The sequence below is a fragment of the Arachis stenosperma genome, chromosome 10 (assembly GCF_014773155.1).
Source record: "Arachis stenosperma cultivar V10309 chromosome 10, arast.V10309.gnm1.PFL2, whole genome shotgun sequence".
NCBI lineage: Eukaryota > Viridiplantae > Streptophyta > Magnoliopsida > Fabales > Fabaceae > Arachis > Arachis stenosperma.
In genome coordinates, this window is record NC_080386.1 from 125715610 (window position 1) to 125732921 (window position 17312).

At 37.2% G+C, this 17312-nt stretch overlaps 2 protein-coding genes and 1 non-coding gene across 3 annotated transcripts; 1 reads left to right on the forward strand and 2 right to left on the reverse strand.

Moving 5' to 3' along the window:
- Positions 1-3777: 3777 nt before the first annotated feature.
- Positions 3778-4239, reverse strand: LOC130957645 (uncharacterized). Its single transcript, XM_057884495.1, has one exon. It carries the CDS (start codon positions 4237-4239, stop codon positions 3778-3780), a length of 462 nt encoding a protein of 153 aa, XP_057740478.1.
- A 4243-nt stretch (positions 4240-8482) lies between these two features.
- Positions 8483-8589, forward strand: LOC130958917 (small nucleolar RNA R71). Its single transcript, XR_009078018.1, has one exon. It is a non-coding gene; the product is annotated as a small nucleolar RNA R71 (small nucleolar RNA).
- A 7286-nt stretch (positions 8590-15875) lies between these two features.
- LOC130957646 (uncharacterized) lies at positions 15876-17069 on the reverse strand. Its single transcript, XM_057884496.1, has 2 exons — positions 16965-17069; positions 15876-16613 (listed from the first exon to the last, which is right to left on the reverse strand). The coding sequence occupies exons 1-2, from the start codon at positions 17067-17069 to the stop codon at positions 15876-15878; spliced, it is 843 nt and encodes a 280-aa protein (XP_057740479.1).
- Between the last annotated feature and the right edge of the window lie 243 nt (positions 17070-17312).

A 17312-nucleotide genomic window follows, 5' to 3' on the forward strand; every position in this document is an offset into this window, starting at 1 on the left:
AAAAATATTGGTGCTATTTATTGAAAAAAAATTTTCGATAATATTTTATATATATATATATATATATATATATATATATATATATATATTTAAATAAAAGAAAAGAAAAAAAAAAGAAAACGAAAAAAAAGGGGAAGGGGTACTGGATGGAAAAGAAGAAAAAAAATTGGTTAACAACGTAAAGAAAAATTTTACATTATTATTTTTTTTTTGAAAAATAATAAAACAATATTTAAATAAAAATTAAAACTAAAACGCCTAATCTAAGCAATCAAACAACTGGTAGTTGTTAATCACAATCAATCCCCGGCAACGGCGCCAAAAACTTGATGCGGAATTTTACAACCAAACTAACTAACCGGCAAGTGCACCGGGTCGTACCATGTAATACCTTACGTGAGTAAGGGTCGATCCCACGAGGATTGATGGATCAAGCAACAATAGCGTTTGATAGGATTAGTTAGGCAAGTAGAAAATAGTGTTGGAAGTTCAAAAGCATTAAACAGTAATGTTAGACTTTCAGAAAGCAAAAGCAGCAATGAGTTGGGAATAAAATATGTAGAAAATAGTTAAGGCTTCAGAGTTATCTATTTTTTCCGGATTAACTTTTCTTACTAACTATTTTAATTATGTAGGATTTAATTTATGGCAAACTATATGTGACTAGACCCTAATTTCTTAGAGCTTCCTAGTCTCCTCTAAAATTCATTAACTGCCAATTCCTTGGTCAATTAATTTCAATTAAAGGGTAAAAATCAATTTTCAGTTTATATGCCACAAAAATTCTAATTACCCAAAAATAAGGGGATTATATGTCACGTATCCCATTAAATCCAAATAATTAAAATTTAGGAGAATATGTTTTCAAGCTGTTGTTCAAGTAAAGAGCTTTTCCAAGTTTTACCGGAACTCAAATAGAAAGAGGGCCATACTTCCGTTCCACCCAAATTCATAAAATAAAGAGCGAAAACAGTTCTTAAATATAAATCCAAAACATAAATTAAAATAGAAAAAGTAATAAAATCAATCCATACAAATAGACAGAGCTCCTAACCTTAACAATGGAGGATTAGTGGCTCATGGTTCAGAGTAGAAAAAATAAGGTTCTGGTAACAATCTGGTAATAATCTGCTACCTGTCTAAATGTACAGAGTTTCTATTTATTACTATTCCTAATAGGTTTAAAATCAAAAATTAAAAATAATATCTTTTCCTAAAAGATAATATTTGAATTTAAATTCGAATTAATTAACAGATTTTCAGTTGATGGTTGGGGACCACTTGTTTTGTCCATTCTGCAGCTTCTAATCTGTGTTTTCTGGGCTGGAAAGTGGGTCAAAACAGCCCAGAAATTCGTAACCAGTGTTTTCTGAATTATTGCAGATCGCGCATGTGACGCGTTCGCGTCGTCCATGCGCTCGCGTCATTTGTGCAGATTCCAATCCACGCGTTCGCGTTAGGCATGCGATCGCGTCATTGTGATTTCTCCATTCTGCGCGGTCGCGTGAGCCATGCGTCCGCGTCGGTCTTCGCTGGTCATCTCTTTGGTTTCTTCTTTTTTCTCTGCAGAAACTTCATCAAATCCCTCCAAATGCTACCTAAAATAAATAAAATTGCACAAAACTCAAAATAGCATCCATAGTGGCTAAAATATAATTAATTCTTAATTAAACTCAACAAATTAGATGCAAATTCACTTGGAAAAGATAGATAAGATGCTCACGCATCACAACACCAAACTTTAACTGTTGCTTGTCCTCAAGCAACCAAAACTAATATAAGCTTAGGATGTGAATTTGCATGAGAATGAGAGTTTGATTAAGCTCATGTCTCTTCTCACAGTGGGGTTTACAACTGCAATCCTGAATAGTTTTGGCATCTCACTCTCCTTTGAATCAGAAGAATGTTAATGTCATTTAGATTTATAATCCGGATGATATTATGAATTCTCTGATCTTTACATTTCAGTTTAATCCTTGAACACAGCAACATTTACTTTAATTTATTTTTCTTTGGTGCTTTGCACCTTGAGCCTAGCCGTGACTTTAAATGTTTTGTCTCAAAAGTTACTTGACACCAAAACACCACAAGCACTTAACTGGAGAACTCTCTTTGAGTTCTGATTTTTCTTTCAATTACTCCCAGACAGTGGTGCTCAAAGCCTTTGGCATACTCTGTTAAACGCACTTGGTCTCGACTCTAAGTGTTCTGTCTCAAGGATTACTTGACACAATTACACCACAAGCATATGACTAGGAAAACAACTCTTTGAGCTTTTAATCATGTTTGACCTCCCTAGTCATTGATGCTCAGAGTCTTGGACCTTGCTTTATTATTGTTTATTTATTTATATAATGATTTTTTCTTTTGCTGTTTCTTTTGCTTCAAGGATTAAATTTTTGTTTATTTCAGAGAAGTCATAATAATTCTCTAAATTCTTGTTCTTTATACATCAACATCTCTTGATTCAATTTCAAATATGCACTGTTCATATCATACATTCAAAAATCACAGAAAATACCACCACATTTAAGTAAATAAGACTATTCTTAGAATTATACTCAATTTCTCATGCAATACATCACTTCTTTTTCTTTTCTTTTTGGATTCAAGTTCAGTGAGTGGTACATGAAACATCTTTTCAGCATAAAATTAAAAAAAAAGAAACTAAACTAGTCCTAGGATTCTAACTAATAAAGGATCATGCAACAAACAAAACAAAATAGCAGAAAACCGGAACATAACATAGAAAAAGAAGGGAGGAAAAAAAATATGAAAGGAACTCATCCACCTTAGTTATCCTAGTGGTCGTTTTATTCTTCAGGTTGTGCTCCTTAGTGAAGATGATTCGCCTCCCTTTTGTGCCAGAAAACCAATAAGCGCAGCGTCCAACAACACCAAACTTAAAGGTTTGCTTGTCCTCAAGCAAATAAGAACTGAAAATAGAAGAGACAAATATTATGAAAAAATAAAAGGATAAAAGAATAAGAGAGAATTAGGATTGGGAGAGAGAGAGAGAGAAAGAAAACTGGGCGGCGAACTAGTGTGGCGCAAGCGACGCGAACGCGTGGGGCACGCGTTCACGTGATTGCGTTTTAGTTAGTTGACACGATCACGTCGGTCACGCGGTCGCGTGACCCATGTTATGCTTCGGGCGCGAGTGCAGCCTCGCGCCTGCACAACTCTCTGTTCGAATTTAAATATTTGCCAAATTTGGGGTGACGCGATCGCGTGGGGCATGCGATCGCGTAAGTGGCTTCAGAAGGGAATGACACGGAAGCGTCGGCGACGCGTTCGTGTGATAGGGATTATGCGTCTAGCACCAATCCAGCACCACTCCAGCACAATATTTGGTTGTGCACCCTTTTTACGTCAAAAATCAGGGCACGCGGCCGCGTGGGTCACGCGTTCGCATGGGAGGCTAATATTCCCACATGACGCGGACGCATCGGCAATGCGGTCGCGTGGGGCGATTTGTGCCACTGGCACGCCTCCAGCCACGCTCCAGCATGACTCTCTGTTCGTTTTTATTTTCTCCCCTCTCCTTGCGACGCGGACGCGTCGCTGATGCGGTCGCGTCGCGTGAAATTTTTTTTTTTAGCTTGAGGTGTTCGGTTCCTGGGAGAACATAGCTGCATGATCAGAAAATTAATAAGAACTTAATAATAATAAAATAACTAAGAAAAACTACTACGAAAAATAGTGAAGGATACGAAATTATCGGGTTGCCTCCCGACAAGCGCTTCTTTAACGTCTCTAGCTTGACGGTCAATTCTGCTAGTTCAGCAGATGAGTGGTCCTCTGGCGGTCAATCTCGCCTCCAAGATAGTGCTTCAACCTCTGGCCATTCACAATAAATTTCCTGTCAAAATTTTCTTCCTGTATTTCCACATGACCATATGGTGAGGCTCTGGTAACCACAAACGGTCCTGACCATTGGGATTTCAGCTTCCCGGAAAAGAATTTGAGCCTTGAATTATATAAAAGTACTCTTTGTCGTGGCTCAAAGACTCTGATGGCAATCTTTTTGTCATGCAATAGCTTGGTTCTTTCCTTGTAGAGCTTGGCATTCTCATAGGCTGAATATCTGAATTCATCAAGCTCATTCAACTGAAGCATCCGCTTAATTCCTGCAGCTTCTGAATCAAGATTCAGATACCTAATTGCCCAATAAGCCTTGTGCTCTAGCTCAACTGGCAAGTGACAGGCTTTGCCATAGACTAACTGATATGGGGACATGCCAATTCGAGTTTTTTATGCTATCCAGTATGCCCAAAGAGCATCATCAAGCTTCCTAGACCAGTCCTTTCTTGAAACACTGACGATCTTCTCCAGAATCCTCTTAAGCTCCCTATTGGAAACTTCAACATGTCCACTTGTCTGAGGGTGATAAGGGGTTGCCACTTTATGACGGACTTCATATCTCTGCAGAAGAGAGTCCAACTGTCTGTTGCAGAAATGGCTTCCTCCATCACTAATAAGTGTCTTTGGAACACCAAACCGGCTAAAAATATATCTCTGAAGAAAGCTCATTACCACTTTGGCATCATTGGTGGGCAAAGCCACAGCTTCCACCCATTTGGACACATAGTCGACTGCCACTAGAATATAGTTGTTTGAATGTGAGGGTGGAAAAGGTCCCATGAAATCAATACCCCACACATCAAACAACTCAACCTCAAGAATTCCCTGCTGTGGCATTTCATGGTTGGCGGGGAGATTTGCAGCTTTTTCACATTTGCCACAGTGCTTCACAAATGCCCTTGAGTCCCTGAAAAGAGTCGGCCAGTAAAACCCGCTCTGAAGGACTTTTGTAGCTGTCCTCTCACCACCAAATTGGCCTCCATAATCAGACCCATGACAGTTCCAAAGAATCTGCTGCTTTTCCTCATCTGGGACACATCTCCGGATTATTCCATCTGAGCACCTTTTAAAAAGGTATGGTTCTTCCCAAATGTAGTACTTTGCATCAGTCAATAGCTTCTTCACTTGTTGCCTACTGTACTCCCATGGGATAAAATTCATGGCTTTGTAATTTGCAATGTCTGCAAACCATGGTGCCTGCTGAATGAGGAACAATTGTTCATCCGAAAATGTCTCAGTCACAGCTGTGGGTGGTTGTTCTCCTGCTTCAGGCTCAATTCTGGAAAGATGGTCAGCTACTTGATTTTCTGACCATTTCCTGTCTTTTATCTCAATATCAAACTCCTGAAGGAGTAACACCCATCTGATTAATCTTGGTTTAGAATCCTGTTTGGTTAGAAGGTACTTCAAAGCAGTATGATCAGTATAAATAATAACCTTAGAACCAAGTAAATAGGACCTAAACTTATCAACAGCGTACACAACAGCTAATAATTCTTTTTCTGTAGTTGTGTAATTCTTTTGGGCATTATTTAACACACGATTGGCATAGTAAATGACATGTACAAGCTTACCATGCCTCTGTCCTAAAACAGCTCCTATAGCAAAATCACTAGCATCACACATTAATTCAAATGGTAGATCCCAGTCAGGGGGAGCTATAATGGGGGCAGAGGTAAGGTTAGCTTTCAAAGTTTCAAAAGCATCCAGACACTCAGAATTAAAGACAAAAGGGACATCAGCAACCAAAAGGTTGCTTAGAGGTTTTGCAATTTTAGAAAAATCCTTTATAAATCTTCTATAAAATCCTGCATGACCCAAGAAACTCCTGATTGCCTTAACATTAGTTGGTGGTGGTAATTTTTCAATTACCTCTACTTTTGCTTTATCAACCTCAATTCCTTTACTTGAAATCCGGTATCCAAGAACAATACCTTCTATAACCATAAAATGGCATTTTTCCCAATTTAAAACAAGGTTTGATTCTTGACACCGTTTCAAGACAAGAGATAAATGTTTAAGGCAGGATTCAAAAGAATTACCAAAAACAGAAAAGTCATCCATAAATACCTCAATAAACTTTTCAACCATATCAGAAAAAATTGAAAGCATACACCTCTGAAAAGTTGCTGGAGCATTGCAAAGTCCAAAAGGCATTCTCCTGTAGGCAAATACTCCAAAGAGGCATGTGAATGCTGTCTTCTCCTGATCTTGAGGATCCACTGCAATTTGATTATATCCAGAATATCCATCTAGAAAACAATAAAATGCATGACCAGCTAACCTCTAAAGCATCTGATCAATGAAAGGCAGGGGAAATGATCTTTTCTTGTAGCAGTGTTGAGCCTCCTGTAGTCTATACACATTCTCCATCCTATGACTGTTCTTGTGGGGATAAGCTCATTCTTTTCGTTCTTGATCACTGTCATCCCTCCTCTCTTGGGAACTACCTGCACAGGACTTACCCAAGGACTGTAGAAATAGGATAAATAATTTCTGCTTCCCATAGTTTCATTACCTCTTTTTGGACCACCTCTTTCATGGTTGGATTGAGTCTCCTTTGTGGTTGCACAACTGGTTTAGCATCATCTTCAAGGAGGATCTTGTGCATACACTTGGTTGGACTAATCCCCTTTAAGTCACTAATGGTCCACCCAAGAGCTGTTTTATGGTTCTTGAGCACTAAAATAAGCGCCTCTTCCTCTTCAGGCTTCAGGGAAGAGCTAATAATCACTGGATATGAGTCATTCTCACCCAAGAATACATATTTCAGAGTAGGGGTAGGGATTTGAGCTCGAGCTTGGGGACTTCCTCCTCTGTCTTAGGCGTGTGGACCATAGCCTTCTGGGGTGGTGAATTATCAATTTCAACTAATTCATACTCAGAGATAGGATCCAGAATGTCATCAAGTACCTCAGCTTTCAGTACCTCTTGAACAAGCGGTTCAATAACATCTATTTTCATACACCCTTCAGAATCATTAGGGTGCTTGAGAGCTTCAAAAACATGAAGGACCACCTGTTCTTCATTGACCCTCAGGGTTAATTCATCGTTTTGTACATCAATCAGAGCTCTACATGTAGCTAAAAAGGGTCTACCAAGTATGATAGAGGATTTTACTTCCTCTTCCATGTCTAATACAACAAAATCAACAGGAAAGATGAATGGTCCTACTTTAACAAGTAAATCCTCAATAACACCCACAGGTAATTTAATAGAAAGGTCAACAAGTTGAAGAGAAATACGAGTGGGTTTTATCTCCTCAATTTGAAGCTTTTTCATCACTGAAAGTGGCATGAGATTGATGCTGGCTCCAAGGTCACATAAAGCTCTCTGAATGGTGACATCTCCAATGGTGCAAGGAATGACAAAGCTCCCTGGGTCTGGCATCTTCTCAGGAAGGTTGTGTTGAATAATGGCACTGCATTCCTTGGTTAATACCACTGTTTCTTGTTCCTTCTAGTTCCTCTTGTTGGTCAACAATTCTTTCATAAATTTAGCATAGAGAGGCATTTGCTCCAGAGCCTCTGCAAAGGGAATGTTGATCTGTAGCTTCTTGAAGACATCTAAAAATTTAGAGAACTGCTTTTCTTTGGAGGCCTTCTGAAGCCTCTGAGTGTATGGCATTTTCGGCTTAGATTCAGGAGCCTTTGGCAAGGTAGGATAAGTGTCAAGAGAATCATGGAAAGGATTGTCTGCACGCTTAGGAGGTGTGTGCTTGACTTCTTTCTTCTTCTCCTCTGGGGCTTCTTTTTCAACTAATTCTTCATTGGCCTTGGTCTTAGAACCAGTTACTTTACCACTTCTCAACTGAATAATCTTGCAGTCTTCTCTTGGGTTCACCACTGTATCACCTGGAAATGTGCTTGCAGACCTCTCAGGTAATTGCTTGCTTATTTGGCCCATTTGCATTTCTAAGTTTCTAATGGAGGCTCTGGTTTCCTGCACGAAACTCATCATCATCTCCCAATTAGAATCTTCCTTGGATTTAGAGTTTGCCTGATGAGGTGGTTGTTGCTGTTGAGCCTGAAATTGGCGGTTATTGTAATTATTCTGTTGGAAACCGCCCTGAGAATTATTGTTAAAATTCTGAGGTCTCTGAGATTGGTCTCTCCACCCAAAATTTGGGTGATTCCTCTATCCTTGATTGTAGGTCTTAGAATAGGGATCATTGTTGGGATTTCTAGTAGCACTCCCCATGTAATTGACCTGTTCAGAAGACGCTTGAGCATAATCATAGTTATCATTCTGCACAAAATTACCTGTCATGTCATAAGAGGCTTCTTGAGGGGGATTTTGGGTGTTGATAGCTGAGACTTGCATGCCACCCATCTGTTGAGTAAGAAGATTTATTTGCTGAGACATAAGCTTGTTCTGAGCAAGAATAGCATTAAGAGTTTTCACTTCCATGACACCCTTCTTTTGAGGAGCCTCAGAGTTCACAGGATTCATGTTAGAGGAGTATAAATATTGGTTGCTAGCAACCAATTCAGTAAGCTCAATAGTCTCTTCTGGTGTCTTCTTCTTGTGCAATGAACCTCCTGCAGAATTATCTAAGCACATTTTGGATATTTCACTCAAGCCTTCATAAAATATGTCTATTTGTGTCCATTTGGAGAATATGTCTGGAGGGCATTGCCTAGTCAGTAGCTTGTATCTCTCCCAAGCTTCATACAGAGTCTCACCATCCTTCTGTTTGAAGGTATGAACCTCCATCCTAAGCTTAGTCAGCTTTTTTGGTGGGAAAAATTTTGTGAGAAACTCAGTAACCACCTTGTTCCAAGTATCCAAACTGTCCTTGGGTTGAGAATCTAGCCATAGTTTTGCACCATCCCTCAGAGCAAATGGGAAGAGCATTAGTTTGTACACATCTGGGTTCACTCCGTTTGTCTTCACAGTATCACAAATCTGCAGAAAACTTGAAATGAATTGATTTGGGTCTTCGTGGGGGAGACCATGATACTGGCAGTTTTGTTGCACCAGGGTGACCAGTTGAGGCTTCAACTCGAAGTTGTTCGTAGCAATAGGAGGCACTACGATGCTTTTTCCATAAAGATCTGCGGTAGGAGAAGAGTAGAAGCCAAGCACTCTCCTTTGTTGCTCATTCCCATTCGGGTTTGCCGCATTGGGATTATCAGCATTGTTAGCATTCATAGTGGATTCTGCAGCCTTGTACAATTTTGCCTGTTGTAAACGTCGCCTGAAAGTCCTTTCAGGTTTAGGATCAAAGTCTAAGAGATGTTCTTTGCCTTTGTTCCTGCGCATAAACAAACAGAAAACAAGAAAAGATGGGAATCTCTACGTCAGAGTGTAGAGAATTCCCAGTGAAGTAACTCTGTGTAAAGAGATAAAAATATTGAATAAAATAAATAGAAGAAAAATAATAAATAGTCAACACCAAACTTAATTTCAGAAATTAAGAAAAATATTGGTGCTATTTATTTAAAAAAAATTATTTTTATTTTTATTTTTTTTAAGAAAAAGGAAAAAAATAAAAAGAAAAGAAAAAAGGAAAACGTGACAGGGGAGGGGGGAACAAAAGAAAAAAAGAAGGAAGTGTAAAAAGAAAAAAATATTAACGTAAAAAAAAGATTTTTTTTTGAAAAAATAATAAAACAATATTTAAATAAAAATTAAAACTAAAACGCCTAATCTAAGTAATCAAACAACTAATAGTTGTTAATCACTATCAATCCCCGGCAACGGCGCCAAAAACTTGGTGCGGAACTTTACAACCCACACTACTAACCGGCAAGTGCACCGGGTCGTATCAAGTAATACCTTACGTGAGTAAGGGTCGATCCCACGAGGATTGATAGATCAAGCAACAGTTATTGAGTGATAAGCTTAGTTAGGCAAGCAAAATTTGGTTTTGAGATGTTCAAAAGGTTTAAGTTTGAACTTAGAATATCAAAAGGATAGACAAATAAATGAGTTGGGAATAAAATGTTGAGAAAGCAGTTAAGATTTTAGAGTTATCTATTTTCCAGATTTATTTTTATCACTAACTAATTTAATTATGCAAGATTTAATTTCATGGCAAACTATATGTGACTAGGCCCTAATTCCTTAGACCTTCCTAGTCTCCTCTAAAATTCATTAATTGCCAATTCCTTGGTCAATTAATCCCAATTAGAGGGTGATGATCAATTTCTAGTTTATATGCCAAAAGAATTCTAATTATCCAAAAATAAAGGGATTATATGTCACGTATCCCGTTAAATACAAACAATTAGAAATTCAGTATAATATATTTTCAAGCTGTTGTTCAAGTAAAGAGCTTTTCCAAGTTTTACAAGAACTCAATTAGAACATGGGTCATACTTTCGTTCCACCCATATTCATAAAGTAAAGAGCGAAAACAATTATTGAAATATAAATCAAGACATGAATTAAATTAGAAAGATCAAATGAATAAATCCATACAAATAGACAGAGCTCCTAACCTTAACAATGAAGGATTAGTTGCTCATAGTTCAGAGAAGAAAAATAAGGGTTCTGGTAACAATCTGCTACCTGTCTAAATGTACAGAGTTTCTATTTATTACTAATCCTAATAGGTTTAAAATCAAAAATTAAAAATAATAATATCTTTTCCTAAAAGATAAGATTTGAATTTAAATTCGAATTAATTAACAGATCTTTAGTTAATGGTTGGGGACCATTTGATTTGTCTATTCTGCAGCTTCTAATCTGTGTTTTCTGGGCTGGAAAGTGGGTCAAAACAGCCCAAAATTCGTAACCAGCATTTTCTGAATTATTGCAAATCGCGCATGTGACGCGTCCGCGTCGTCCACGCGCTCGCGTCATTTGTGCAGATTCCAGTCCACGCGTTCGCGTCAGGCACGCGATCGCGTCATTGCGATTTCTCCATTCCGCGCAGTCACATGAGCCATGCATCCGCGTCGGTCTTCGCTGGTCATCTCTTTGGTTTCTTCTTTTTCTCTGCAGAAACTTCATCAAATCCCTCCAAATGCTACCTAAAATAAATAAAATTGCACAAAACTCAAAATAGCATCCATAGTGGCTAAAATATAATTAATTCTTAATTAAACTCAACAAATTAGATGCAAATTCACTAGGAAAAGATAGATAAGATGCTCACGCATCAGAGGATCTCCACGTAATTCGGCAATATAAATCTCTTTCTCATCTGAATCACTACTTTTGGAAAAACAATCAACATATGCAACCTTTTTTGAACCCTTTTTAAAATTTTCTTTTTCTTTCTTCATTTGTTCTATCTGTCTTACTCTCTCAGCTAATTGGAAAAGATCTAAAGTATGTTGATTAACAAGTTTCTTTCTAACTCCAAATTCTAGCCCATTAGTAGCCATTTTGACAACTTCATATTCTAGAATTAGAGTAAAACATTTATTCCTCATGTTTCTAAACTGTGCCAAATAAGTGTCAATGGATTCTCCTTCTGCACGCTTGACAGAGAATAAATCTGTAAGACTAACTTTCAATTCACCTCGGAAAAATTGATCATGAAAATTTTTTTCTAACTACGCCCAAGAATGAATAGAATTTGGTCTCAAGTTGGAGAACCATGTAAATGCATTTTTTGTTAAAGAAGAAGGAAAGTATCTCATCTTGAGATATTCATTAGAAGCTGCTTCCCCAATTTTAACAGTATATCGAGCAATATGCTCTATTGTAGACTCATTTTCTTCTCCAGAAAATTTTGTAAGAGATTTTAGAATTTTCCAACCCCTTGGGAGCTCTGCTTGTTGGACACATTCAGGAAAAGCAGACACAAAATATGGCCTATTTAAGCAACCAACATTAAATTCCAAACGGTTTAAAACTTGTTCAACATTTCTTGCTAGATTATAATGCCCCCCTAAGTTGTTTTGCCTAAGTCTTTCTAACATATCATCAGCATTTTGACCATGTCTAGGCATATGGACATCATAATTAGAAATTGCTCCACCATTTTGATTGACATTATCAAATCTTAAACCCTAATTATCATTTTCTTCTAAATTTACCACAATAGCAATCCTATTGACTTGCCTATTTAATTGTTCAATTCTAGTGTTTGTGTTTTCTAAAAGAGGATTTAAAACTGTCACCATTTGATGAGTTAACATGTTTACTAGATCATGGTGGCTTTCATCCATCTGTTGCCTAATATTTGCTAAAGATCCCATGGTTTGACTAGGTTGATTAATAGGCATTGCTCTTGACATGTCAGGAAATATAGGTCTGGAATTTTCTACCCTAGTGACAGTGGATGTAGTAGAATTGGATGCACTGTTATTTCCTGTATTAATAGCATGTGAAAAATTTTGTTGTGATTTATGTGAACCTGACACCCCAGAAACAGGTACATTTGACATGCCATATGAATTTTGATAAATAGGATTTTGAAAAGTTGAGTAGAAAGGCACAGGCAATCCTTGTGTCACCATGGGGGGGACATACCCCGGTGGCAAGCCATATGGCGGCCACTCCACGATATTTATGTGAGTTGCATTTAACCCTGTATGGGCATGGCTAACGCCATCATGCCTCACTGACATCAAGGTAGGCTCTGCGTTTGAAATCACAGGAGAATTCCCGGATTTATTTCCTCTAATCTCATCACTAGAAGTAGAAGAAGATGCTGCAGAAGTATTTGACATGTCAACTGACGCTGATTTCCTTGGCTCTGAACGCACGAACTTACCACTGTGCAACCACATGCAAATTCAAAACTCTTGATTTTTCTTTTGACAAACTACAATCTATTGACAATGTCCCACTGGGCGTGCCAATTTGTTTTACTCAAATTTTTGTTCCATTGTTAACAACAAATAAATCAACAATTTTCGAGTTTTGTTTCACAATCTTAATTCAAGGAGCGAAAACGACTCCTTTTGTGGGTGTCTCAAGGTCTCAATTGTAGTTTCGAAAGTAAAATTAAAGATAAAAAGAAAACATGCAAGGTGCCGGAGGCAAAGTAAAATGCAGAAATTAAAAGAGAAAGAAAGAAGAAGATGAAGAAGAACAAATAAAAAGTAAAGAACTTTGATTAAAAATAGAAAATAAAGTACAAGTTTGAGTTCAGTTCTTCTTGGAAAACACTTAGAAACCCAAAAACGCTCTCAGCCTCCCTGGCATCACAGAGTAAAACTGGAAATCTTAAGTAATTCCTCTGAAGTCTGAACTCAAACTTGTACTTTATTTTCTATTTTTAATCAAAGTTCTTTACTTTTTATTTGTTCTTCTTCATCTTCTTCTTTCTTTCTCTTTTAATTTCTGCATTTTACTTTGCCTCCGGCACCTTGCATGTTTTCTTTTTATCTTTAATTTTACTTTCGAAACTACAATTGAGACCTTGAGACACCCACAAAAGGAGTCGTTTTCGCTCCTTGAATTAAGATTGTGAAACAAAACTCGAAAATTGTTGATTTATTTGTTGTTAACAATGGAACAAAAATTTGAGTAAAACATGCTCCTACCATTTCTTTGATTGTGCCTAGTACTTAAAATATGATGGCTGCCATATCTGATAAGCCTACATCTAAAGCCAATGCCAATAAGGTATGACATATCATTTAGCCTGATTATTAGTACTTGCTTTTGTATTTTTGTTTAACTTTAAAATTCTGAAATTCCCCTAAGTGAGCAGTCAGAAAAGCAAATACCAATCACTTCCATTCATGTTCCAACCCCTAATATGGTGAATGATTTATTGGTTGATTTAGAAAGTCTAAATAAAGCATATGCCTGTAGCATGGATACACAGAAGCCATAGTTGAATCTTGTTCCACCATTCAAAGTCACCTTCCAACAAAGCAGCTCCATACTACACCTCCCACAACCAAGATTGTCGACAATTCCATCTTACTTCCATTGGCCCAACAACTCAGTGTCATTCTATCCAAACCTATTTTGACACTTGCTACCGATCCGCAGTTTAAGGTTCAGCTTTCTGATATTCTTTAAACTTTTTCAACTACACCACATCCTGACAGTATTGATCCTTTGTTGGCTCACTTGCAGAAGGTTTATAAGGACCTTTATGTCAAATTTTCGGAATCTCAAGCAGCTATCTCATCATATCAACAATCAACTGAAGCTCTTTCTAAGTTGAAACAAGACACCTCCTCTTTTGAGACTGCCAAAGTTACCCTGGCTGCCCATATTGCAAAAGCTAAAGATCGGGCTCATGAGCTATCTGAGGAGATTCGAGATTTGGAACAACAGCTGATTGTCAAGAGAGGAGTAAAAAATAGGCTGGATGCTGCTTTGATGAAGAATGAGGCTCAATTTGCCAAAGCAAGTAGCATGCTTGACAGTAGCAATGCAGCTTTACAGTCACTTGAAGACAAGATGCTCTCCTTACAGGAAGCTGCCAAAGAAGCCAGAAACTTTCAAACCGCTCTCCAAACTGAAGTTACTCGCTTTAAGGAGATCTTTGAAACTTAGTCTTGTGTTTCTTATGTGAACCTTTGTGATTTTAATGTGTCCCTGCAATCTTCACTTTTTTGAACTTTTAGAGTTTTGTTTATTACTTGCTTTTGTATGTACTCTATCCTTATTCTGGACACTTGCTATCTTTTGGGAAGTTATTACATTACTTCACACTAAACCAATTATTAATATCACAGTGACCTCTTTTGTATTTCATTTGGGATGACCTCTATATCTGTTCATGTCAGGTTGCACTGGTGCATGCCATCTTGTGTGCATTCGCCTCAAGTGCTGTCAAATTAAATCAAATGTGCATTTATTGACATGCCTCTAGCTTCATACAGGTTTATTCACTAAACTTTTAGTTCTATATGTTAGCATGTACTGTACTATACTCACAAAATGATAAGTTATTTTTTGTATTGACTCTTATTTTAAATTAATGCTTTGGACACATATTTGTCTCATAATCTTAATGCTTTACACTGTCAATGGAACTTGCAATTCAGAGAAATCACAAGGACATGTTAGCTTTTACAAACTGAATTGCAAATATTAGTTAGCTTTTTATTTTTTCCTTTGACACTTCAACTGGATATTCTCGTGTCCTTAAACATGTGGAATGTTTATCTCATGCATGTCTGGCCTGTATACTTTTAGATATTTGCCATTTATTGAAGGAATTCTTCTTCCTGATCCAACTTCAATAATCTTATAGGTATTTCCAGAATAAATCTTGTCAACTACATAAGGTCCTTCCCAAGTTGGAGACCATTTACCGTAAGTTTTTTACTTTTTTATAGGAAAAATTATTTTCCATACTAAATCTCCAACTGCAAATGTCTTTGCTTTAACACGGTGGTTGTATGATTTTGACATAATCTCTTTTTATTGAATCACCCACTCTAAAGCTCTCAACCTTTCGTCATCTAGTTCATTGAGCTCATCATACAAAGAATTCCAATAATCTACTACTGGTACCTCATCTTGTCTAGCCACCCTTATACTTTACAGATTAATATCAATTGGGAATACCGCATCATGACCGTAAACTAGCTTATACGAGGTGTTTCCAGTAGAACCTCTTGGAGAATTTCGGTAAGCCCAAAGAACTTGACTGAGAGTTTGGTGCCAATTTCTTGGCCGCCTTCCAATGTGTTATTTAATTAATGCAATGAAAATTTTATTCGCTGCCTCCACTTGTCCATTGACTTGGGCATAACACAGTGTAGAAGAAAGTATTTTTATATCCCTAGACTTGGCATATTCCATGACCTTTTTTCCAATAAACATGGTTCCTTGATCAGTGGTAATAGACAGAGGATTTTCAAACCTATGCACAATATGCTCCTCAATAAAATCAATTATTTTATTGTGAGCCACCTCCCTTAAATAGCCTCTACCCATTTAGAAAAATAATCAACACCAACCAAAATGAACTTATGACATTTAGAAGAAGGTCGGTGAATCTGTCCGATTAGATCTAAAGCCCAACCTCTAAATGGCCATGGCTAAATTATAACATGTAATTCTAACGCTGGAATATGTTGAAGGCTTCCATGTTTTTGGTATTCTTCACAAGACCTAGCATAATTTATACAATCTCTTTAAATAGTTGGCCAATACAATATTCTCCTATCTATCACCCATTTCATTTTTTCCCCCGACTGATGGGCACCACAAATTCCCTTGTGCACTTCAGCAAGAGCCAAATATACTTCTTTTTCTCCCAAACATGTCAAGAGGGTTCCATCAACAGATTTCTTAAACAAGACATTATTCATTAGAACATAACTTTGAGCCCTATATTTAAGTTTTCTATCGACACTAAGACTTGGATTTTCTAAATATTCCACAATTGGTACTCTCCAATCTTCTGGGTCTAATTTTTCTAATGACAACACTTCTCTTTCTCTCAAAGGCATAAATATGTCCTTTATCCTTACCAATTTTTCTAGTGTTGAGGGCTTAATCTTATAACTTGAAGCAATTTGAGCTAATTCATTTGCTTCTTGATTTAACTCCCTTGGAACATGCCTTAAAATGACATTGTCAAACTTGCTCAACAACTTTGTAGCCACATTGAAATACTTTCTTAAATTTTCACTAACACACATATACTCAAGTGATACTTGATGAACTATAAGTTGTGAATCTCCAAAAATTTCAATATTTTTAACTCCTCTCTCTAATAATAATTCCAGTCCCATTATTAACGCCTTATACTCTGCCTCATTGTTGGAACATGAATAATTCAATTCAAAGAGGAATTTACTCGGCTCACCGCTTGGAGAAATAATTAAAATTCCTATACCAACACCACCCTTATGGCATGAACCGTCAAACTATAATTTTCAAGGCACCAAACCAACAAAACTCAGTAAACTATCATCAATGTCAATACAAGGATGGTCAACTAGAAAATCAGCTAGAACCTGACCCTTAACGGCTTTTGCAGGAACAAAATGTAAAGAAAATTCTGTTAAGGCCAACATCTATTTTCCTAGTCTACCATGCAATATTGGAGAAGATAACATATATTTAAGAACATCAAACTTAGAAATTACATAAACATTCCTAGGAATTAAATAGTACTTAAGTTTTAAACAAGAAAAATATAAAGCTAAACAAAGTTTCTCAATTGGAGAATAACGGCTCTCAACATCATTTAGCACATGACTTAGGTAAAAAATCACTCTTTCGTTGCCATTCTCATCTTCTTGAGCCAGAATTCCACCAATTGTTACTTCAGAAGCTGACACATAAAGTTTTAGAAGTGCTCCATGCCTTGGAGGTGTCATAATAGGAGGATTAGTCAAATACTGCTTGATGTTGTCAAAAGCTTCTTGATGCTCTGTTTTTCATTGGAACTCTTCCTCTTTTTTCAACTTGATCAGAGGCGCAAAAACCTTGGTTTTTCCTGACAGATTGGAAATTAACCTTCTGAGGTAATTGACCTTTCTTAAAAATGATTGCAGTTGCTTTTTGTTTGCCGGGGGAAGAGCCTCTTAGATAGCCTTTGCCTTATTTTTGTCAATTTCAAT